The sequence below is a fragment of the Seriola aureovittata genome, chromosome 6, assembly GCF_021018895.1.
Source record: "Seriola aureovittata isolate HTS-2021-v1 ecotype China chromosome 6, ASM2101889v1, whole genome shotgun sequence".
Classification (NCBI taxonomy): domain Eukaryota; kingdom Metazoa; phylum Chordata; class Actinopteri; order Carangiformes; family Carangidae; genus Seriola; species Seriola aureovittata.
The window spans coordinates 4608240-4634010 of record NC_079369.1 but is presented as its reverse complement, the minus strand read 5'-3'; the positions used below and the strand labels follow the sequence as shown (position 1 = coordinate 4634010).

Here is a 25771-nt window from a genome sequence, read left to right as displayed (position 1 = left end):
AATTCCTTTACTTTTGCTGTAGACTGAAAACATTTGGGTTTGACACCAAAAGATGAATATGAGACAAGAGATCAACATTTCAGCTTTTATTTCCAGGAATTTACATCTGGATTTGATACACAACTTAGAAGATAGCACCTTTTATTTTGAACACACCCATTTTTCATGTGAGCAAAAGTATTGGAACATGTGACTGACAGGTGTGTATTGTTGCCCAGGTGTGTCCTATTACATTGATTATTCAAACAATAAATAGCACTGAATGTCTACACTCAGTTTCAGATTTGGATTTTATTTTTTTTATATATAGCATTTATAGTTAGAGGTGTAACTAACATGAAAACCAGAGAGCTGTCTATGGGTGAAAAAACAAACAAACATTGGCCATAGCCAGTACAACCATTTGGAATGTCCTGAAGAAGAAAGAAATCACTGGTGTACTAAGTAACAGACATTGAATGGGTAGACCGAGGAAAACAGCAGCAGTTGACGACAGAAACATTGTGAGAGCTGTAAAGAAAGACCCTAAAACAACTGTTAGTGACATCAGCAACAACCTCCAGAGGGCAGGAGTGAAGGTATCAGAATCTACTGTTTGCAGAAGACTTCATGAACAAAAGAACAGAGGCTAGACCAGAAGATGCAAACCACTCATTAGCAAGAAGAATAGGAAGGCCAGGCTGGTTTTATGGACTGATAAGGTAAAGATTAACCTTTACCAAAGTGATGGAAAGGCATGAGCAGATCCATGATCCCAAACATAAAAGCTCATCTGTGAAACACGGTGGAGGTAATGTCATGGCTTGGGCTTGCATGGCTTCTTCTGGAACGGGCTCATTAATCTTCATTGATGATGTAACACATGATGGCAGCAGCAAAATGAACTCAGAAGTCTACAGAAACATTTTGTCTGCCAATTTAAAGAAAGATGCAACCAAACTGATTGGGAGATCATTCATCATGCAGCAAGATAATGACCCAAAATACACTGCAAAAACAACAAAGGAGTTCATCAGGGGCAAGAAGTGGAAGGTTTTCGACTGGCCAAGTCAATCTCCAGACTTAAACCCTATAGAGCATTTTACCTGCTAAAGAAGAGACTGAGTAACCCCCCAAAATAAACAACTGAAAGAGGCTGTGGTGAAAGCCTGGAAAAGCATCACAAAAGAAGAATGCAAAAGTTTGGTGATGTCAATGGGTCACAGGCCTGATGCAGTTATTGCAAGCAAAGGATTTGCAAATAGATATTAAGTCTTATACACTTTAATCTATTTTAAGTCTATCTGTTCCAATACTTTTGCTCACCTAAAAATTTGGTGTTCCGTTACAAATAATGCTATCTTCTAAGTTGTGTATCAAATCCAGATGTAAATACCTGGAAATAAAAGCTGAAATGTTGATCTCTTGTCTCATATTCATCTTTTGATGTCAAACCCAAATGTTTTCAGTCTGCAGCAAAAATAAAGGAATTAGCCTCACTGTTCCAATACTTTTGGAGGGGAGTGTACTCACTTAAATAATGTGTTCACTTGGTTAAATACAAGTTTAAATACAATGTGTTACACGTATATTTCAACAGCTGCTCCTATTTTGTTTGTGACTAATATTGCACATTTCACGAGCGTGAAATTGAGAAATGGTTTATAGTCGTCGTTCAGTGTAATTTCCCTGCCTGTAAAATCAGCCTCATGAGGCTCTAACCATGTGTGTCTTCCAGATGTGGTGGATCCTCAGGAGAGCATGTTCCCTCCAGAGTTCTCCATCCTGCGTGACAATCCTCACCGAAGGGCAGGAACAGCTTCACGGCGCTCAGGACTGCCCTTCCCTTTCCACCCGCCCATGTCTGACGGTCTGCCGTACCTGACACTACATTCCTCCATCGATGACCGGCCCTGGGAGAATGGAGAGCCCGAGGAGCAGCAGGGCGTTCTGAGTGTTGGCCTCAGTGTGCAGTGTGAGGAAACAAAGATGGTGGTCAGCATCGACAAAGAGAGTCTGCAAGTGAGTGGACAGCACGATGTTATCCATATTAGATCCTGCCTCAAAGCATATACAGCTACAACTAATGATTATTTTTAGATGGTGATGATTAATAGTTTTATTTAGTTCAATTCTGTCATAGAACAACACAAAAAACACAGATTCAATTCAGATTGGAAGATGGACAAAATTATAAATTGCCTCAAAGTAACGAGAGGGGCGCTTCAATAGCGATGACCTCCGCCAAGGTCAGTGTCGAACAACATACACCAGACTTCACAGAAAAATATTGAATTCATGGTAAATAATCCTGATCTGCCCCAAAATTGAGTGGGTTCTACCCAGGCCCATGCCCTATCTGTCCACCAAGCTCAGTGCAAATCGGTTCAGTACTCTTGCATAATCCACTTGACAAATAAACAGACATGGGTGAAAACATAATAACATAATTAATTTTCTATTGAAGTGAAACTAAGGAGCAAGCACATCCGATATCCACATATGTAAAGCTCTAGCCGGGTATTTATAGGTATCTTGTTAAAAATAAGTTATAATCAAATTAAATTAATGTATTTGCTGTCAATCAGTTAATCAATTAAAGAATGGATTCTTACACACAGAAACAGACAGTTCAGGGATGCACCCTCCAGTTAAAAAGACAGACAGAAAGACAGATGACTCAAATACAGGGTGTCCTCCTATTTGATGCTTGATAATACTCGTTTCCTTAGTCTGAACAGCAAAAAAGAAAAACAAATTCAATCTTTTGTTTCCAAACCAGACTTAATCCAGCGTGGATTGGAGTCGCACATCTGAAAAATTTTCTCAGTCTGATCAATCACGTTCGTTTCTACAAGTTCTCTCATGCGACACAGACGAGATGTGACAAACGTTGACAAAAAGACCAGAAAACAACAAACACAGAGGACAACCCAAGAGAATACCAGTGTCTAGACCAATTAAGAGGCTGAATAAATGTCGTCTGCATGGCGATTGGATAATGCCAAATATAAACCTGCATGCTCTGAGGTTGTTGTTATCTGAAAAGTAACGCAATGTGTGCAGGCATCTGTAATATTACTACAATGGTGATAGCGAATGAAGACACTGTCTCAACACACAGATCTGATGGTCACTTGTAGGTTAATGGAAATAAGTAGACTAAAAAATGCTGCCATTGTGCTGTTGTTTTTGCCAGTGTCCCTGGTATACACTGGCTGACATTGAAGCAAGTAGGACTGTTCCCAACATTTGGCATCTGTACACAGGGACAGCTCAGTCAGCCCACATCACAGAATGGAAACTGGCATGGACTGTAATTAGGAGAAGCTGGGGCTGGAACTAGACCACCTTGTGGGATTTGTTTATTCCTGGGAACTTGAAGTCTCACACAACCGCTTTTTTTGACTGTTCTAAAAATCAGTTAATAAAGGAAACTTTTTTATCTTTATCCAATGTTGCCATTTTTTGATGTTTCCTCAGGCGAACGGGTTTATTCATGCCAACCTCACGCTCCAAGACCCAGAATGCAAAGCAACAGTGAATGCCACCCACTACACACTGGAAACTCCTCTGACTGGCTGTCAGACCACCATATATTCCATGCAGGGTATGGGTACGGCCTTCTACATCAACTCTGTGAGTATAATACCTGTTATTACGTTGTAGTTTAAAACAAGTCAGACCAATAGACTCCTCCTTGGTTATGATATAAATACAAAGAATGTGTTTTTAAAGTCAAACTTCGTAGGATGTGAATTTTAGCTTTCGACTGACCATGTTCATTCTGATGAAATAAAAATAGTTAATAATACCAACAGCCACACAGGCAGCCAACCAGTTGGGAAAGCCTGTGTTGTTTGCTGTTCCGTATATGATATGAGCAAAGATGACTCCATGACTCTATAAGTTACATGACTTAAATCACAGGGTAACGCAGTGTGCTAAGGTTAGCAGACTACCTGTTCATGGGAGTTTCGACACTCTGGTCAATTATCATCACTGCATCTGGACCATGAAAGAGAGACAGCTAACGCTAGCTTTAGACCCCCTCCATTGTACAATATGGGATAAACACACATGACTCAGTAGGTATTAAAATAACTTGAAGGCTAACTGGGTTTACTATTTTCCAAATGGAACCTCACAAAGAAAATGGAAGCTAGTTAGTCTAGTCTAATACATCTTGCATTAATGTTCGTAGGTTATACAGGACTCCGATGTTCTCCAGTCAGTATCTCACCGCAGGAGTTAACAGTGTATCTTCATCAAATCAGTCAGTCAGCTGTTGCAACAGGAAATGCCCAATCAGAAGCTTGACATTAAGTCCCTGTTTCCGCAAATATGCCCAAAGACTGGAGTTATTTCTTGCCCATTTCATGCCTTTATTTGACAGTGATGCTGAAGATATAGAAAGTAGGAGAGTGACATAATGTAGTAAATCGGCCAGGACTTGACCCAGGGACTTGCTGTTCAGGGCTTTTTACGCCCATATGGTATGCGCCCTAAACACATGGTTATTGCGCCACGCCTGTTTTATCCTGTTTTGCGGATAAATGAAAAATGAAAAAAATATCCACTGTTGCTGCAGTGTCGTGTTTTATATGTTCTTACACAAAAAGTGAAAGAGTAAGAAATTTCTTTTTATCTTTAAGATAGTTTTTCATTTAAATGTAAACACTCACATCTGACATCCCCACTTATCTTCATTATTGTAGAATACATTCATTCAGCATTTTTGTTCTAACAAGTAGGGATGAATCACTTCCTACCCGACCTTGTGAAACTCTTTTGTGGGGGGGAAATTTGGAACGACACATATTCTGTCCAGTGCAGATTGAAAACCGGGGCACATGTCCAAGGTCATCCTTTGTGTTAGTGCTTGGATGCAGGGATAACCTCTGATCTCTGGTCAAAAGAGATTAATTTTCATTGTCCACGTCCCCAAACATCAAAGATAATCTGTTTTGGCTGCCATTTCTCCTGTTGATTTAATTTAGCAGTGGCACCAACAGCAGGTCTGCAAACATTTGGTGCAGACTTTTAGAAAAAAAACACTGCAAGTGTCATTGAAACTTTCCTCTGACCTCATGAGATCAGAATTTTCTTAAAGCTGCATGTACTCATCTCAGACTCTGACATGCCTCTGCTCTACTGAGAAATTAAAAATATGTTTTCTGTTGTTGTCCAGTGTGAGTCCCACTGCTAAGGCCACAGGACATTCCCACATTTTAAATCCAACTCATTGGTCATAGAATGTTTTGGCGACTCCTCTCAAAGATTCAAATCTCTGCCTGAGTTAAGCAACACTACTTGCAACTGTGATTTGTTAAAAAAAAAAAAAAAAAAAAAAATCTGGAAAAGACTTTTTCCTTTCACTTCCTAACTCACGTGGCTCAGGTTTTGTGACTAACAGACTCCTCTCTGCATCACAGGTCGTGATAAGTCATGCTGAGACTAAGGATGGGAGTGGCGGGCCAGTGGATTATGAGGATCTGGAATCCGGAGACGTGCTGTTCCCGAAGGACCCAGTGGAGTTAGAGAGGACGTTTACAGAGCCCACAGAGCACCAGTCTGTCATAGTGGTAAGACAGTGGACTTATTGTGGTTTCTCTGTGAGAGCTGCACTTTATCGCAGGGTGAAAATTGACCATTGACCACTGATCACCTAAATCTTTATGTAAATCATTCAAAATTGGAAGTAACTCTGTTTCCCAGAGTCCCTTGGTGCCAGTAAAGACTCATCTGGCTCCTGAAATCTCACCGTCTTTCCATGATGTCTGCTTCATGAACTTGACCTGACATTTTCCATTTTGAAGTTTCTCCATCTTCTTCTCTCTACTGACTTATTTTTCCTTTGTCTCATCCATTCCTAGTCTCCCACTTATTGATCTTGTTTATACAGTATCTCTTAGGTTCCTGCCCTATTTTCTGCTCCATCTTGATGCGGTCAAACATTAAGACACAGTCATGTAGGGTTAGGGTGCTTAGCAATGGAATCTGATGTCAGATCCCTGCTGATATTTGTGTTGGCTTTATCTCATTCCCCTCCTAGTTCAATTGCACGTACAGAAAGAACCAGGAAACCTCAGAAACACTTCCCAGGATTGTACCGGGACCAGCCAGGCAGCCGGTCAACAACATGACGTTCAGTATGGAGCTGTACAAAACGCTGCCGTCCAGCAACCCCTCACGCCAGGCCTTCTACACTGTTTCACAAAATCAACAAGTCTTTGTGGAGGTGCGCTTTCCATTTCTAATATATTAATTGTTATTTCAGTGTCATGTCTGGTTTGTAGATTAATGCAGTGTTGTCTTATGCAAGTTGTGTTTTTGTCTCTAAATTGAGACTTTCATAAAAGCAGAGAAAACTAAGCTGTGTGTACTCTGTCTGGGCTTTTAGCTCTTCCTGCTTTGATCTCTTAGTGTGGCATCCGCAAGGTCAATTTGTATTTTGTCTCGTTGGGACTAAAAAGCTAACACTCACTTTCACCTCTCACATTCATTGTATCTCCCTTCTATGTGTCTGTCTGACTCAAAATCCTTGTTTCGCAACAGTAATTATGGAGGCCATGTAAGGGATGGCAAAGCCTTGCACTCTGAGTTTCCTTTGAAGAGATGATTTATGATGATATCAGCAGGAGATGCTTCGATGACAGTGTGGACGCAGAGCCAGCAGGTTACAAAGAGCGTTCTGTGTATGAGGCTTTGGTCTAAGCCTTTCCTTAGAACTCACACTGTGCTGAGACCTGACCCGAGGCTATGGCCAAAAGGTGCAGAGGTGCACTTTGATGCTCATAGAGCAGCTTTTTGTCCGTTCAAAACATACCTCTCACCAGTTGTGCACGTGATATATTGTTGTGTAATCAAATTTACATTCTGTTATACATTATAAGCCTTAATCTGTGTTATTTAAATACTTTTATGCATCTGTGTCTGTTTTTCACTCTGGCCAAGACCTGTCTCCTGAGGATACCACTGACAATCCAAAAGAAAAAGAAGGAAAGGAAAAAGTAGGAAGGAGGAGGAATAATAACTCAGGGGACTGTCTTGTGGTTATGGGTGGAAAGATGTTACTACCATCCTAACTGGGACTGAAATACTACTTGAAGAAATTTGTTTGAGTTTCTGTCTTGTGTCAATATCAAGGCGGTGGTCCTCGCTGTGGTTTCCAGACACTCATAGTCGCAGCTAAATTTTGACAAATGGTTCAGGGATGAATGTGAAGTCTTTCCTTTAGTTGATGGCTGAATTAAACAGTTATCATTTTACTTTTTGGGGTTTATTCCTGACTTTATATTTCCCTGCCCAATCCCAATTTGTAGTATAAACAAACTGCATACAGATACAGTGGAACATTAGCATCCATATCGAGTTTGTGTGTGTTTAGTCCATTATTAACTCTCTCTATAGTTAGATTTTGTTCCCCCCAACTCCTTAGACAAATATCTGGCTCTTTAGTAGGTAAAAGCTCCACTGCGTTAGCCAGTCGCTAACTTTGTCTGTCTGTTTGTCGGACAGGTACAATACAGTTTTTTGTCTGTTTGTTTTGTTCGGTTGTTTTTTTTCTGCTGATTTAAGGCCGTAACGATGACAAGAAGATGCTACAAAATCTTTGTAGAACTGAGGGGAACTCAGTTTGATCAACCCCGTTTTGTTTACATGAAATATCGATTAGGAACATTTACGCATTTTGAGTAATTAGCTTATTCGCTTTCTCGCTGAGAATTACAAGAGGAGACAGATGCCACTCTCATGCGGTGAATTTAAACCCAGGGGATCGCTAGCTTAGCTTAGCTTAGTTTAGCTTAGCATAAAGACTCGAAGCAGGCAGGGGTAAACAGTTAGCCTGGTTCTGTCCAAAGGATAAAAATTGAAAATTTATATTTTATATTCTCTGGTTTCATGACGGCGCCTCATAGTTGTGCTTGAATTTGACAGAATACCGTTTGAGTATCCAGCACGCTGTCTGCCCATGACATACAGGCTACAGCAGACATCTCTCATTACTTACACTGATACTGACCTTACACTGATACTCTGGCAGCCTGCCAGCTACTGTCCATCAAGGAGCACACAGACCTCTTTCCTTCCTTTTAATTATTAATTATACATTTAAAAGACATGATGACAGATGTGATTTCAGTCAAAAACAACAAGTTGTGGTTTTATGTGGTTTATTTGCCAGACTACTTCTTGGCCAGGAGAAGTGACTTCCTGGAGTCTTGTTGACCTGCTGGTTCCCCCGGCTTCAAGTATTTATACCAAGCTGAGCTTACTGTCTCCTGGCTATAGCTTCATTTTTATAGATAGATGTGCGAGCATTGTGTCATCTAACTCTAATACAACTAATTAACTAACTAATTACAATATGGCTATTTATTCTTTTAAAGATTTTTTCCACTGATCATTACTGTGTTGACTTAGGGTCAAAGCACTGGGTTTATGAATAGATGATGATGAAGTGGGTGTAAAATGGAAATTTGTGTTAACTGAAGTATAAGAACAGTATAAATGAATGTGGTGTAGAAAGATGATTTCAGTCTTACTTCCACGAAGAGGCCCGTCTTGACAAATGACAAATAATATTTGATGAATAAATGTTTTTCTTCTCTCTCCTGTGTTTCAGGTCACATCAACCGCATCAGATCCGGATCTGGGGTTCACCATCATATCGTGCTTCATTTCTCCGAACTCCGACTCCAACGTGGCCTCAAACTACACTCTCATTGAGACAGTCTGCCCCACGGATGACTCTGTCTTCCCTATCCCTCACACACAGATTGATAGGAAAAGTTTCAGCTTCAACTTCAGCTCAAAGTTTAACATGTCCCTGCTTTTCCTGCACTGTGAGATGACTCTGTGCACCAAGAAACCTCACATCAACCACAGACTACCGCCGGTATGCAGTGTAATCTTCTCCAAATTACCTTTAGTCTTTTGCATGTTTAATGATTTTACTGTACAAGCCACCAGGGTTGTTATAGTCTCTCCAGAGCTATAGTATTAACAGAGTTTGTTTGAGAACTCAGTGTTGTAGCGAAGCACCTTTACTCTGGCTGAGCAGCGTCAAGTCTGCACCCAAAGCTAGGCAGGAAACATGGGTCGATGGAAGGTTTGCCAAGTATCAAGCTGCAGAACAAAATAAGCATCCGTCTTAGCCATCATTTTCTTTTTTCACTTACTCTGGTATCTATCCAACTCATACAGACTCTTGCGAGCTCTTTCCTCTACTTTTCCTTTTTTTTTTTTTTTTTCACCTGAAAAAAGTAGTGATGGAGTAGTGGCCTGAGGCTGAATTGTGATTGTCAAGCTAATAGTTATGCGCTGATAATAATCAGAATCAGGTTAAGGCTAATGAAATAGTAATTTGTTTAATTTCCAAGTTGATACTTTGGTCAGGTATGACAGAAGGAATTTACTTGAGGTTGAAAAATGTAAATGCTTAATTTAGCTTTTACAAAAAACCCTTTTTGGTAGAAAATTGCAGAGGATAAAATGCCTTTCATGAAGTAACGTTTGTTCTCTGTTTTTAATTCTCTAATTTTTTCATCTTTTGTCCAACCAGTGCTTACAGCCCAGCGAGTCCTGTGATTCTCTTAATGCGGACAACATCCTCATGATGATGATGAACAAAAAGACGTCTACTAAGCCGCTGGTTGTGGTGGACAACTTTGTTATACCAGATTTGACAGGTCAGTGAGAGGAAAAGAAAACACATTTTACACCCACTTAGACCATATGCCATGAGCTGAGTTGTGTTTTGAGATTTGATTTCCACAAGTGTGAGTATGGACAGTGTGATAAGAAACCGGGAGTAAAGAAAGAAAGAAGCTGGTGTGAGGGCGAGGGAGCCAGGGAAAGCTCAGTCTGATTCTTGGAGATTACATCAAACCACAAAACACTGCACATCACTTCCCCACATCTGGTCATCATTAAGTGTGGTGTGTGTGTGTGTTGTGTTATTGTGTAAGCAGATGCGTGCGTATGCACATTTGGTGTGTGCGTACCCGTGTCTGTTTACATTAAACATCTGTACACAAGTGCGCGGCGCGCGCGTGTGTGTGTGTGTGTCTGTGTGTACGTACATACAAGCATGTGGTTGCCGGCAGTAAAGAGGAGTGTGCTCACGCCGAGGCCCAGTTCAGTTGCTCTGGACCAGTCCACGCTGAGGTGGAAAAAGAAGAGTCATACAGCATTGAGCTCCAGTTGTTTTCACTTAGGACCTTCACTGTGGCCTCCCCTTTCCACTAGAGAAGGGGGAGAAGGGAGGAGGGTGTGTGTGTGTTTGTGTGTGTGTGTGAGAGAGAGAGTGTGTGTGTATGAGGGGAGTGGTGGTCCTCTCATTGGCTTTGGGAATCTAGCCAGAGTGTAAAGGCCCTCAATCATGACTTGGTTAGTCACACACATTCACTTTCTGTATCTCTGGGGCTGTAGTGTGATCGGGGGGGAGGGAGCAGCATGCAGGGAGGGCCTGAGGTCACCATCATAACACGTCACTAATTATGACATAAACTAAGATGGGGGTGATATCATGAGTGCCCAAATCTCTAGTGGACTGCCAGAGTTTTTCAAATGAGGCTCCCCTCTGAGCAATGACACCAGCAGGAGAGCTGTGGTCATTTTGAGTCAACTTTATGGACTCGTGAGTTTGAAATCACGTCATTTTAATCAGCTCGAGCCCGAGCGATATATATATCAGCATGGCCGATTCTCGCTTATTGTATCGGTGTAAGAGGCAGCTGATACATAACATGACATTGCTGCAGAGAATTGAGTCATTTCAAAGCGCTGACATGCAGTGGAGGCTCCGGGATTTTAGAAATGGGGTGACCAAGGGTAATTAGATTTTTTCTACCAGCTTCACTATGTCCATACCAAGAATGTATAAGAACAACAACAGCCATCCTGCAAGGAGGCAGAAGCCAATGATAAGGCAGAATTTTTGCAGTGGCATCTTGGGTAGCCAACTCAATTCGACTGTATCTGCCCATGCTGACGATTGTATTTTCGGTCTATAAAATATCTTAACTTAACTGGAAACAATTTTGATAGAGATGAATTGTTAAAATAATTCGATTTTTTTCTGGTTCCACTTAAACGTGAATATCTTCCTTCAGCCATGGACTCGCTGCTCAGGGCGTTATTTTGTGTTGGCCACAACTCTTTTACCAAGCTCAAAGGGATTTGACCAAAATGATTGTATATGTTGTGTTTTTAATTTTTAGATTCTTGTAACTCTAAAATATTGATATTGGTAACATCCTCAAAAATCTGATATCAGTCGAGCTCTAGTGCAGAGTAGTCAGGGTTGAACAGAAAACATAAGTGGGTGTGTTTATTACATTTTAACTGGACATCGGGTTTCACTGCTGGGCAGAGATACCTTATAGATGCAGTCACTTCTTGGCACAGCAGTGCCAGTGTTAGTGTTGGAGAAGTTATTGGTGAAGATATTAGTGAACAGAGACCATAAAATCTGCGGTAACGAGTAAATGAGTGAGCTAAGCTAGTTCAGTAAGCAGCAGGATGCGCTGCCACACCACTGTGCCACTGCAGCGGGTTTATTTTCCATGGAGAAGATTAAGTAAACACAGATAGGCAATAACCATAGTGAAAAAAACTCAATTTCAAAGTGTTTTCTAAAACAAAGGCATCACTTATGCTCGGATGGCAAACAAAACAAGCAGCCTTTTCAAGGGCCACAGTTCTGCCCTGGACGGCATCCCAAAGAGCTGAACTTGATCTACAAATCAAAGAGGACCACTTGTGGCCAACTTGGTGCATGGAAAAACATAACAGCCTCAAAGCTGGGCCATCAAAAGTAGATTTACTGCTTCGAAACATCAATAAATTTTATCCCTCTTTTATGGATCTGGTAACATTCAGGAAAAGTTGAACAGTATCGTTTATTTGAGAGGTTGGCAGTGCAGATCGTTACACCGGTACAAGTGGTATTGCTTTAGTCTAAGTCTGCAGAGAGTAAAGGAGGAAGAAAACCTTTTAATATCAGGGTTATTTTATTTAAAATATTGCGCAGGCTGAAACTGCAGCATATAAAATATACTCTGTAAGTGAATGTGTTGACCCTTCAGATTGCTTATCCTTCTAAGTAGCTGATTTCTGTGATAAATATCTGTGATGATTAAAACCTGCACAATGAGTTCTTTTTGTCCTCTCCATGTGAGCTGCTGTTTTCATTGGCTGCGTATCACGTAGCTTCCTTTATCATTAAAATTCCCATAAAACTCAAAAACATCACATTAAAACTCAACAGAAAAGGATGTTTCAAGTTATACATGAGTGAAGATTCATGCCTCAGCTGATTGTGGCCATTAAATAAATTTATTATAAGTTATAGTTTATAAATATATAAATATATTCTTATCTTCTTTTTTTTGTGTAAGTAAAAACACTGTATATTATCTGTAGTACAGTATGTGGTGCTCGTGGCTTCATGGAGCTGAGCTGGTTGCACTAACAAGCTTTGAGTGACATAAGTGGATTCTGCTCTCCATGATGAGAGGTCAGAGTTGAACAAAACACAAGTCATTCCCCATAGCAAGCCAACTTACATAAACGAATGACAGTCATACAGATATCTGTGCTGCTCCAACTCTGGCAACAGCTTAAAAGCTGCAAACACAAGTCATCAGTTTAACCTCTAGAGCTCTGTCTGGTTCTGTTAAAGTAGGGAACATAAGTCAAGACCTGACAGACGCCCAGAAGAGTATTGTTCCCCATAGGCATCCAGGCGTTATTTGAAAAGGTATATTGAGTTTTCAGCTTGATAATCATGGACGTTCTTAAAGTAGAGTCATATAAAAAAGAAATTACAAGTTTTTAGTTTAGTGTGCTTTTCCTCTCTCTTCTGCTTCTGGAGCAGAAATCATTGCTGGCCACTCTCTCTACTCTCTAGCATAACAAGCCACACTGGACAGATAACGCTGGTGCAGAGGGATGGGGGGTGGGGGGTGGAGGTTGGCAGAGAGGACGTCCTCTGGCTATCGTCCCCCTCTGAAATTAAAGTCTTCTCTGATGACCTGTCATCATCCATTATGCAAGATGAAAACTCAGAGGTGTTCTTTCCAAGAATAGCACCCATTGTGCCGGAGTCTTGGACACGTACCAGGCTTGCCTCTTGAGTTCGCCCGTACACAAGCGCCTTTGTATTTTTAGTTAAGACATCATTAAACAGCTAATTTCACTTTTGAAAGCTTTCCAGATGGCTTGAAATAAATGGGTGAGCAGAACTAGTCGGTGTCAGAAGGTTCATCCTTTAGGACAGAAGAGCTGCTCCCTCAGTGTTTTCCTGCTTCAGGTTCCTGTATTACATTCCACAGAGAACTGCTTATCAACACAGTTCAATAACAGACACATATTGATCCTCTGGCCTGTGACTGACAGGCTAACTCAGAGCATGCATTGTGTTATTTTTTGATGAATTAAAATATACACTGTAAACTGTGCATCAGTATACATGATGGTTAACATACATTACATTTTTATTTCTATTTTGCAGTTATTCCTCCGCATGAAACACCAGAACCCTCAGTGGATCCTTCTATTTACGGTAAGAGTCTTACTGAAGTGTCATACTGTATTATTCTCTTTATTTGTATTTTACTCTTCTCTTCTTCTTTATACTGTATGTCCATTTATGTATGTGAATATTATGGAGCTCCATTGTGCTCAGTATAAACAAGTAATAAACAAGAGAGCATCTTGCAAAGGGGCCTCACAGCTGCAACTGTCAACAGGTTGACGTTCTAACAGGAGCTAAATCGCTTAATTTGGGAGCAGTTGTTGTGCTTGCTAGCTCAAGGGCAGCAGTGGCCATGTTATTCGGCTAAAGGCGAAAAGGAAGGAACTCCACCTTTTATAAAAGTGACATTATGAAATGTTTTTATGCTATGAAATGCTTTTAAAAATGACATCAAAGTAAAAATCTCAATTTCCTGTCATTTCTCTTCTGTTGTCTATCTATTAACCCAAACCCCCAAAAGACTCTTAAAGATTGTTATTATAAAAATAAGAATAATACAATATTTCACAATGAGTTCAGATTTTAATAATATCTTTAATTATTGTTAATTTATATATTTTACACATGTCTTATGTCTTGTTTATTTATTTAACAATGAAAACTTATGGGCTCCATACAATTGGTGTTATGGTTTTAAATATGTCCAAGTTGTCATTTCAACATATATGAATTGTGTGCTGTTTTTTTTACCCCCCCCAGAGACACTGTACGTGCTGGACACTCCAACAGTGGTGGGGATCGCCTTTGCGGCCTTTGTGATTGGGGCTCTGTTGACTGGAGCCCTGTGGTTTATCTACTCTCACACAGGTAGGTCCTTAACCTGCTGCTCCACGGCCCCAGCTCACCTTTCTACATTAATGAAAAGATAAAATCCAAAGGAATGTTCGAGCGGTGTCAGTGCCAGAAAATGTGCTGCTGGGATTGCCAAACATCCTGCTGCTGACAGAGGCCAGTTCACAATAACATATTGACTCCTCTACTGCAAATATATCCTGTTGGTCAGCAGCAAGAGCTCTTCTCTTTCCTGCCTTTGAATGTTTCGGGGGCTGCGGGGTGGTCAGCGAATATTCTCAGTACAATAGCTGGAGACGAGTTGGAAATTCCCCTTGTTGGGTGTAGCGGGCGCTCAGAGGAAAAGACACACAATCTGTCCATTAGATGCCAAGACTTTCCCCATCTTCCCCATGCTGCTGACCCAGGCCGACCCCTGAGAGGAAGTGTGCTCCCAGCAGCCCACTGAGTTCACCGCTGCATAGAGCTGCCCTGTTCTCCTTGGCCTTAGTGTTGATGACTGGTGATCCGCTATGCCACTGACCTGCTGCCCCGTGGCTCATGTGTTCTCCGTGGACGTCTTTCATAAACGTGGTCAGGATGTTTGAGCTTAGAAGTTGAGTCTTTCAGAAAATCCAACAATGTGAGTGTTTTAGTTTATGCTTAAGTTTACAGTTTGGAAGGAGGTCACAGTTTGACAGTGTCAGATAGTTGGAGTAGTAAATCGTTCTCCCTGATAGCGGTGAAGTTAGCAGCGATAAGGACACTTGTCAAAACAGTTACAGTATTACACACTGTTTAAAACTCAGTCATACTCAGTCACACTGTAAAGTGTTCACTGAACACAATTTCATTTAGCAGGAAAGACCAGCTGTCAGATTTTAGTGCCCTTATCTGTATCACAATATTGCTATTGGCTCCTCTTTAGAGTCACTTTATTTAAGAGTTATGGGTTTGTTCGAGTCACCAGTAATGAAAAACTGCTCAATGTTCCAAATACATTAGAAAAGTGAACATGTGTAGGGAGAAGGTGGAAGGATAGTAGTTATAAAAAAAATTAAAAAAGAACACATAGCCTTGACTCTTTAATACAGACACATGTTCCTGTTGACATTATTTGAATAGGCCTTAGTGTAGATGAACTCTGGATGAGCCTGTTTAGCTATCTCCACTAAAATGACCTTATATGGCAACACTGGCAGCTCCACGTAAACCCCAAGAATGTAGATCCCCCAAAACAGTCACCAAAAATATCAGTTCAGAGTATATTTAAATCAGTGTTTAGAGTGATAAAACAGGAAAACAGAGTTGGGTGTATCCCCTCAGGGTCTGACGACAATGTTCCTGGCCTCTCCAGAAACACTTTTCACCTTTTTTTTTTTTTTCTTTTCAAAGTTAGTCATTGGAATTATATTTGGAGTTTTTCTGACCTTTACAGATTAATTCCATATAAGGCAATTAGAGGCATAAAGGCTTTAAAAAGCACCCCACAACATATTATTTGACATTTTGCTCGTTATCTTGGCACATACAATAGGTCTGCATTCTGCCAACGCTATAGTCACCTCTGCCAAGAGATCTACTCTCCTTCTCTGCTCCATTGGTGAAATAACATACGAATAAAAAGGTTGAATCACCCACAAGGGGAGAAATTTCACACTTTATCTACTCTGAAATCCAAACATATGCTGCTAGATTAGAAAATAGTGGGGATCGCAGTCTACACAATAGGAAGAGAAACTATCTTGACAGAGAAAACAATGCCAGCTTCCTTTTTTAGCCACCAGAGTCTCTGGGGATGCTACCACTTTGGTGCATATCTCAACAACTATTAGATGGATTGACTTCTAATTGTGCACAGACAGTCATGGTACTCAGGATGAATCCTAATAACTGTGGTGATCCCATGACTTTTCCTCGAGTGCCAACATGAGGTTTACATTTGTAGTTGTGAGTGAAATTCTTTGACAGATGATTTGCTATGAAATTTTCTTAACAAATGTATTTATTTATTTCATTTATATATTAATTTAAATCCATTTACTTCTAATCTAGCGCCATCATCATGTCAAGATTCTACTGTGTCCAATGCTTTGGTTTATGACCAACACCTGCAATAATGACATTCCCATGAGCCTCAGCTGTGCTTTATATTCAGTGCTAACTCGCAAATGTTAGCATGCTAAAAGGTTAAACTAAGATAATGATCAGGGTAAACAGGGAAAACATAATACAGCACCTGCTAAACATCAGCATGTTAGCATGCTAACATTAGCATGTAGCTCAAGTACAGCCCCACAGCGCTGCTAGCATACTGCTCTGTAATCTCTTTTGGAGTTGCAACATCTTTTGTCCATGCAGATATTATATTTCTTGTGAGACAGGTTAGTTTTGGCACTTTTCTCCGGGTCTCTACATCATTGGAGCGATCCATCATGCTTGTAGGAGATTTGTGGTCCACAGAAAACTTTGTATTTCTCCACTTTCTTAGATTAAAAAATACCTGGAGTCAGCTGAGACTGAAAACTGTGATTAGCTGGACTGATGGCTGAGACTGAGACAAGTTTCTGTATTAGTGAGTTTCAGAAATGTCATGGCCTTCAAAGGAGTTTTGTATTTTCTTTTCTTGGATACTTTGTTCATTACTTACATTGTAAGTTTAAAGTGTTGATTGCACTGTTGTCCAAGAGACACTGAGATTGTGATGGCAAATTGTCTCTGAGTCAGACATCTGTTACAACAACTGGACACAGTATGCACACTATGTTCCTGTGACATAAAAGCAGCCTTTATCTCTACTATCTAGAAAGATAATATTAAACTTGGGAATATATATTTCCTCAGACAGATGAGGTGAATTGAAGTCCCTTTGTTTTGTAGAGATTTTGATCCTGTGAGAGAGAGCGGCTGCTGGCAGCTCTGCTCTGGTAAACATTAGCAGAACTGAGGGGCCCCAAAGAGGGAGCGGGATACAGGAACGCCTGTGGACACATAGGCTTATCATATATGCAAGCACTCATACATGTACACACTAGATTCAGCACATACTAAACTATCAACACAAAATATTTGTCTAAGATAATTTAATTTTAGTGTGTTCTCCATTTTTCTGAGACAGACAGCAGAATTAATTGAGCCAAAAACTCAAATTAAACACCGACTGGGCCTTATTTTAAAAGCTGTCCATTATCAATCAGAGACGTTTCATAAACAAATATAAGCACTATTATTTGCCCTTTAAAGCGTTGGATCCTGAGAGTCTGTGAAATGACATGCTTATTTAGACCTAGAACAATAAACCAGTCAGCGGTTTTGAGCTCCAGTCAGAGGGCCCTGTGTCGTGTTTGTTCTGCTTTATCTACTAAAGCCAGACTAATTGATTCCAGATAAAAGAAATGAATTCCATGAACGAGATACCTCCTCATCACTTTTTGTCTACAATATCATCTGTCAAAGATGTTGTGACTGGTTGTTTTGGGCTAATCTGAGGCTTTCTTTCAGAGCCTGACAGTTGAAAACAGATTATGCTTTCAGATGATAAAAGTCGGGGCAGATGCAGTCCAGAGTTCTTCATGTACACTTTTGCACATTTGCCGTGTGCTTTTACTTGAGTAACAATGAATCCATCTACGTAGGGCTGTAGTAAAGGATACAATATTTTTATTTTAACTGCAGTGCAAGGTTTATGTCGAGTAGTGACAGTCATAGTAAACAGTAGAAGACGAACAGTATTTCTTTCCTTTACAATAGAAGAGAACAGACGAACAATGGAGGCTCCAGAGAATTAGGGTCCAATTTGTAGCTTCACCCAAATCAATTTGTCATATTCCAGCCGACCTCTGGCTTTTTCTAATACATATACATTTTTTTTCTATCTCCCTTTGGTCCAATCTCCTCCCTCTCCCTCTCCCTCTCCCTCTCCTGCTCCATGTCTAGGTGAGACAGCTGGCACCCAGCGGGTCCAGAAGTCTCAACCCGCCTCTGAGAACAGCAGCGCGGCCCACAGTATCGGCAGCACACAGAGCACGCCCTGCTCCAGCAGCAGCACAGCGTAGCCCAGGACACACATTGGCGGGACACACAAGCCCGGCTGTGGCACAGGAAGGGCCTGGCGGGTTCACAGGGACCGGTTTGTTGATTTCCTTCCATGAAAGGAATTATTTTTGGGCACGCGATAGGAAGGAAAAAAAATCTGAATTTAAAAAAGAAGAAAAAACACAATAACACCCTTAGTTCTTGTGTAAGTCCCTTTGTGCCACTTCAAGTGTGTGTGCAGACAAGTGTACTGTCCTGGTGTTATTGGTGAGTAACAGTTCTGAGACCCAACTTGGCAGCCGCACCTCATATCTAGTACAAAAAAGTACAAGAAACAAATGTGAGTTTATACCAGGCATTTCTTTCTAATCCAAATGCTGCTTTTTTCTGACGACAACAGAGCCTTTTGTTTTGACCTTAAATGGTTTGATTTTCGGCTGTTTCGAACAAGCAGGTGAATAGCAGTGATGTCAGTATTTGTAAGTGAGATGTCGACGGCTGGGCTGTTACACGTTACTTTTAGGACATGCAACCATTAAGGTGGCAAAGGAGCAAAGCAACCACTATTAACAAGCGGACAAAAGTGCAGTATGAACAGAAGTCATCATCTTGACCAAAAGAGAGATCATGGCTTTTAAAAGATGCGAGACAGTGTAGGTATTGAATGTATACAGAAGATTAAACGCCAAAAAATGTGAAAGAAAAATGTGAAAGACATGCTGATAAAATTCCACATTTGATAATGTACTAATTTCACTCATTCTTCCCTCATAATGGATTTATAGACACAAGCCGGTAAAACATATTTTACCAGCGCTTTCTATACAGTCGTTATAGAAATGCATTTCAGTAGATGGGGGTCTGAGTTTCAATTTCATAGATGTTGCATAACTTCACAGGGGCATTATGGGTTCCCTTTTATTAGTTGTTGTCATGGAATAGGTTGACATTTTGGGAAATGCGATGATTTTTTCTTTGTCCAACAGAAGATCGATACCTCTCTCCTGTTTTTGTGTTAGGTATGTAGCTCAGTACAGGGGGTGATTAGCCTAGCTTAGCATGAAGATTGTAAGCAAAGGGAAAACAGAGATAGTTCAACATTTTTAAGAAAAATATACAGAATGAAAAAACACTGTAAAACTCCTAATTGTCAGTTTAAATATCTGCCTTTGCCAAGTTGAAGAAACATGTAAGTTAGTTAGTTAGTGAGCTTTAGATGTACTGCTCACTAAGTGTATTTTATTTTGCACGGCCAGGCTAGCTCGTTTTTATGCTAAGGTAAGTTTATAAAACCTAAAAAATACACCAGCCAACACCACTGAAAGGCATTCACACACGTCTGTTGAACCCGCACGCAAACTGAAATTAAAAACATCAGTGTGGTGTTTCAGGGAATGTTTCGTACAGTTATTTTTCTTGAAAACACTAAGCTAGGCTAAACCCCTCCCGGCTCCAGCGCCATACTTAACACACAGACATGAGAGTGGGTTTGATCTTTTCATAATCATCTTTCCTAAAACTATTCGTTTAAGATGTGTATATTTTTGTAAATATTGTAAATACTCCAAAATGTCATGAGGCAGAGCGTGGAAATTTATGTTTTTGTACTTCTACCATGTCATATTTTGAAAGTTACAAAATACACACCACAGTGTTTAATGACAAAATCAACAGGGTGTTATTTCAAGACACAAATTTCTAATCATGTCTTAGCATAGTTGACGTAGTTAAGGTCCCACTGTCTGTCAGACAGAGCACAAGAAAGAGTGCTTTTGTTATTTTATAAAGCCAATTGTACAGTGAATTGAATTTCCTTGTCACGGTTTGTAGAAATCTTGGCACTGACAGTGTGTCGAATAAGCTGTAGCTCAAGCTCCTTGTTATGGACATACATATTCAGGTGTTCCTCGAACTGCGACACCACGTCTACCCCCACCGTCTCCGAATAATATGAATGTTTGCTCCCGTGCCTTCCTTTTATTAACCTGTATGTGTTTTCTATCAGACTGTGTGTGGGACTAACTGGGAAATTCGAGAAATTAGGTTTCCCTGTAACGATTTAACCAAGTCTCTGGTGAAGAGTAACAAGAAAAACAGAATGTATGTTATCTCAAAGCTTTTTATTTTCTTTTCATTTCATATGTAAACATGTATAAAACTTTCTACAGAGGGAACAGAGTATAAATATATATATTTGTGTATAAAATTATATTTTGGAATATATTTACCGAGAGAAAATTTATCTTCTATGTGTGTAAGACTGTGAATTGTGGATGTGCTCATACATAACACACGTTTGTTGGGGATTGGTTTATATTATTCATAAAAGCCTCATGGCATGTTTTATGACACTTGACCAATGAAAATTTGTATTAATAAAATTATTAAGCCCCTTTTTTTTTTAAATAACACTTTGAGTTTGTTTTACTCACTAATAAAAGTGAAAAGTTACAATTTTCTCACAAAATTTGAAAATATGTACGCCAAAACAAAAAACTCTAGTTTTATATGTCAGTTTTTTATTAAATAATGAGTCATAAAACATGTTATGAGTTTGTAATGAATACCACATTTAAATACTTTTCAAACAAAGCAGATTATTTCTTCTGTACATGGAAGAAATACGTCCAAAACCCCTGTGTTTTGTTTAAACCTTACTATAGTTTGGATCGAATCTTTTATTTTCCCACTTGGCAATGATGACTCATTACTGAAGCTGTTGCATATTAATACTACTTTGTATGAATTGTGTGTTTACTAAAATATTTTCATATGACAGAAATAAATTTATATGTTAAACTTATATATTTGAATCAGTATCTTAAATTTGAGTTTCATATCTTTGAAGATAAGCTGTAACGATGACTATTAAACTTTGTTTTTTATCATGATATTAGTTAGATTCAGTTGTTGCCACAGAACAAAACCCAGATCCCCAGCGTGTTTTGTTCCTCCTGTTGTCATGAGCAATGACATTTATCCCCTTAAAATGAAAAAAAAAATGACTTCAATGCTAAACCACTAATGGCAGCAGTTAAACCAAATTTGAAATAAAGTGGAATAAATATTAAATGTGCTAACATTCAGTTAAAATGAAGAAAATCCAACATTTTCTTAGTTTGTTTCTGGAAACTCAACTGGTTTCACATGAGAAGTCCTTTTTTTAAATTACATTAGATCCACTTGGTTTTGGGGCAACATTAGAACTTGTTTAAAGCCAGCAGTGTCTCCATTAACTCAGCTACACAGTAAATACACAGCAATGATATGTTGTGCACTGTTATTGTGAACAACAACACTGTATCCCGCTGTACTGAATACAGAGCAGACTCAGAGAGCAATCCATGTCTTACAGAGTGGTAATATAATCAGCGGTCATTGTGGGATTAAGGCTCTCTGACATTCCTGCAGTTTTGTGGTTTCTGTTATCGACCGTGGCAAATCCATCTCCCCATATGTAATTAACCCCCCACCCCCACCCCCACCCCCACCCGCTCCAACCCCCTCCACCATGCTGTTAACTAGCTGAGCCTCAAATTATGTTCTGGATCTATAATCTTCTCGTTTTGAGATCATTTGGAGATATTCTTTCACTCAAACTAATGATACAATTCAGAGTTGCTGCTCAAATATCAACATTCCTCCTCCTCCGTTACTCCAGTGCATGCTGGGAAAACCTCCAGCCACTTTCCCTCTCATTGCCACCAATAAGCACAAGCAGGTATATGCTATCACTATGAAATAATGATGCTGTATCACACAAAGGCATATTGTTACAATAAGTGTGCTGAAGTACCAGAGCTCCACTGTATGAATCTGCAAACAGCTGTAATTGGAGCACAAATCCATATAACTAGTTATTGATTGTATTTTTTTTAACCATTTGACTACCTCATGTTTTTCTATGAATGTGTCATTTGTGTGTTTGTATGTGTGCGAGTGTTTTCTGTGCCTATGTTTGAGCTAAAGAAAAGTTTAAAAGCTTATAGATTACACTGCGGTTTTATCATTCGGGGGCCCCTTATGTGGTTTAACTGCAGCTCACGTTTAATTTTTCTGTCTCAAAAACAAACAATGAAGAGTTTGCTGTTTCCCATGATGACAAGATTGCCCTTTGAGGGCGTTGTAAATGTGTAAAACTTTGCTTGGCAGTTATTGTTTCCTTTGGATTTTGAAACTTTTTATACGCTGTAAATATGCATGAAATTTGTATACCCATTATGTTCAATAAATTTTCATTATAATTCACATGATTGTTGTCCGTAGTTTTCCTCTGCCATTTTGGGAGTTTTCGCACCAGGCGGCTCCAGTTGTGGGAGGGTGCAGTGTGCACATCCCCTGTATGGATTTTGTTTAGAACAATGAGCTGTAATGATTATGTGTCAGGCTTGGCTCTGTTGCGGTGAAGTCATGGCTCGTCTGTGGTGAGCTCATAAATGATACAGACCATGTGGACCTCTGGCTGGAGGTTTTCGGTGGGGGGAGACCACAGAGATGAGTGTATCGCAGTCCTCACCTCTTCCCCCTCCCCACCGACATCTTTGCTTTTGATTGGAGCTCCCTGGAGACGGCTGCGAGCGGCGTGCCTCGGAGTAGATTGGAAAGCTCTGTGATTATAGAGCGAGAGAAAGAGGCCAAGGGCGAAACGGTAAAGCAGCCTCTTGATATGCCAGCTCAGGTTTGGGTTGACTGGTCCACATGTCCCAAATCCTTCTGACCCCTTTATGGCCTGTGTGGTGTCATATCTGTATCTTTTTGTTTTCCCAGAATGCCCCTCACAGAGCCATCCTCATGCAGCGAGGCTCTCGTCCAACTCATGACTAATTTATTGAATTCACAAACAAATGCCCCCCCCCCCCCCCCCTTTAGGGTACCTGGAACACAAACTTGTTGTTCTGCAGCTAATCCATTTAGTCACTGATTGCATATACCCCAGACAATGGTGCATGATAAATACAGGCTCAAATAGAAAGAGGCTTTCTGTTCTCCAAACACTGACGCTGGGGAGAGCTGGACTAATTTAGACCAGACCTTTGGACCTAAACATGATTACTTCAATTAAGTTAAGTAAGATGCTCTGGAACTTTTTTGGCTGGTTCACAGCATCAGAGGGGGGATGAGACCACATTAACAGGCTGTGTATACCAAACCTCACAGCCTCTCTCCCTGTCCCATGGCAAGTAAATATAATATAGCTGGAAGAATGCAGCTGTAAATGTAATTAACAAAACTTTCCCAGCATCACAAGAAAGCAAATCCTCCTATCGAGGTTATGATGTCAGTGAAAAATACAATTGTAGTGTAGCAACTGCTGCGTCGTCACACCTATCATACAGTATTTTATGTACCTGCTGTGATGATTATAAAAGGAAAGCAATAAAAAAAATAACAATACTACAGTGCTGCAGCCTGTCAGCCTCTGCAGAGGGCTTAAGTTTCCCATTAATTGTTTGTTCATATGAGTGCAAGCACAAAAATAAATTCTATTGTAATGCAATTTAACGAGTGCTTGAATTTTAAAATTGAATCAATGCACAAGCTGAAAGCACAACATCTGATATAGCACTTTATTGAGTTGTGAAGCAGGCAAAGACTATTTTGGGCACCCTTGATTCTGGAAGTAAAAGGCCCATTCATTTCCTCCGCGCTCAACGTAAGGTGACTCACAGCTGGAGCACTTCCATGGCTGGGGTGGACGTTAAAGTCTCCTGGATGAAGCATCACAACATAAGGTGAACAATTACTCTAAAAATATCTGGTATCTGGAAGAAGAAGAAAAAAAGGGTCAAAGGTACGAGCCTGTGTACATGAAAACAAATGTGAGGGGGAGAATGTAACTACAATTCCCAAGACGCATTTTGGGAAGAAATATCCAATAGAGTGATGCAGAAATGAGTACTAAAACCCGGAAGTTTTTAGCACTTTCATCCCGAAGTCTATGGGTTTTTCGTTAGATGCCTGAAGGTCTGTGGTTAACACAAGCTCAAGACCTTTTGCCATTTTATACTACGACATAAAATAACGTCAAATACGTGAGTAAATACCCCAGTTGTGACTTCTTTAGGCTTTTATGTCTTAAAAAGGCCGGTTGCTAACAAGTGGCTAAATGAGGCTACAGGGGTTTTCGGGGACGTCATCGTACCTAACAAAACCGATCCACTCACCAGTCCACCTTTACAGCCTCGATCTGTTTATACTTGTACTCTTGCAAACTGTTACTAACTTTCTTCGAGACTTTTATAGAAAGAGTAAGAGCTCTGCTACAACTACAAGTGGTGACATTGAAGTCATGCAACCGTGGTGTAGTTCGTTTACAGCCTAACATTGGCTTTTTACTTCTTGCGATTTTATTTAGGCTTCAAAAATCATATTAAGTGGGGTTCATTCGTGAAGATTATCTTGCTGAACAAAGCGTGTCAATATCATAAACTTTTGTTTGTCACAGAACTTATTTTCTGCAGTAATCCAAAACCCAATGTAAAGGTCCCATTGGCTTTTTGTCAATGGAACCAGGGTGATGGTGTTTTATGCAGCAACAGCTCATGGGTATTGTAGTCTTGTGGTTGAGAACACTGAAAGATTGTAAATGTGAATGTAGAACAGGAAAATGCTCAGAGCTGAAAGAAGCTAAGAAGCTCCACGTAGCTGAGGGGAATGGAAAGGCCGGTGTGATAATTCTACCTTTGTCATTCGTCGTAGCCATTTGAGCCATTGTTAATATAAAATATACCAATTAGTGGTGCTCAGTAACATGAGGATTCCCACCATTTGATTCTGATCAATAATCTAACTATGTAAAATCTGTGCAGCCACACCACTCTCTTGAGCTCTGCTGAGATATTCCTGAAATTTGAGTTTCAACAAGTCGAACATATTGAGCAATAAAAGTGCTTATCTGGTCCAGTTGGCATTCTTTTCCTGTTGGGGGAGTTCTTTTTCAGCTATGCTGAAACCGTAGCCCCTGTCTGAGGTATGCTAACTTTAGCCGCATCACACACAGCTGGTTCCTATGCTGCACAAAAATATAACTACGCTACGTTTCATATTGCTGCCAGAATCCATAAACCAGTCTCATTTTGCTGAATCGCAAACGCTGTTTTGATTGTGGCACATGGGCACTGCATGTGTGTTTTTTTTTAGAGATTTGAGGCCCTTGTACTTATTGCTGGAAAACACTAGAGTGTTTCCAGTTGGAAGAAAAGAAAAAAAGTCCTCTCTAGCCTAAAATTACACTGCTCGTAATGAAAAAGCTCGATCATAACTGGCTTTACACCACAAACATCTCCCAATCAATTAATGTTAACGACTTTTTTTTTCTCTCTGTACCCTTTTTGTTCATTTCCAAGCAATGGACTTGTGCATGCACATGTGCAATATGCATGGCCATACACACACACACACACACACACACACACACACAGCAAACAGGCTGTTTCCTCC

General features: G+C 40.2%; 1 protein-coding gene across 1 annotated transcript in view; it reads left to right on the top strand.

The window, feature by feature from the left end:
- tgfbr3 (transforming growth factor, beta receptor III) overlaps window positions 1-22579 on the top strand; it is a 72088-nt gene extending 49509 nt beyond the window's left edge. Inside the window, exons 9-17 of the mRNA XM_056378325.1 lie at window positions 1718-2001; window positions 3463-3618; window positions 5415-5564; window positions 6035-6220; window positions 8609-8881; window positions 9548-9674; window positions 13502-13552; window positions 14225-14332; window positions 18233-22579. Of these exons, the coding sequence (XP_056234300.1) occupies window positions 1718-2001; window positions 3463-3618; window positions 5415-5564; window positions 6035-6220; window positions 8609-8881; window positions 9548-9674; window positions 13502-13552; window positions 14225-14332; window positions 18233-18351 (1454 nt within the window). The 3' untranslated portion in view covers window positions 18352-22579. The remainder of the gene's footprint in view (window positions 1-1717; window positions 2002-3462; window positions 3619-5414; window positions 5565-6034; window positions 6221-8608; window positions 8882-9547; window positions 9675-13501; window positions 13553-14224; window positions 14333-18232) is intronic.
- The last annotated feature ends 3192 nt before the right edge of the window (window positions 22580-25771 follow it).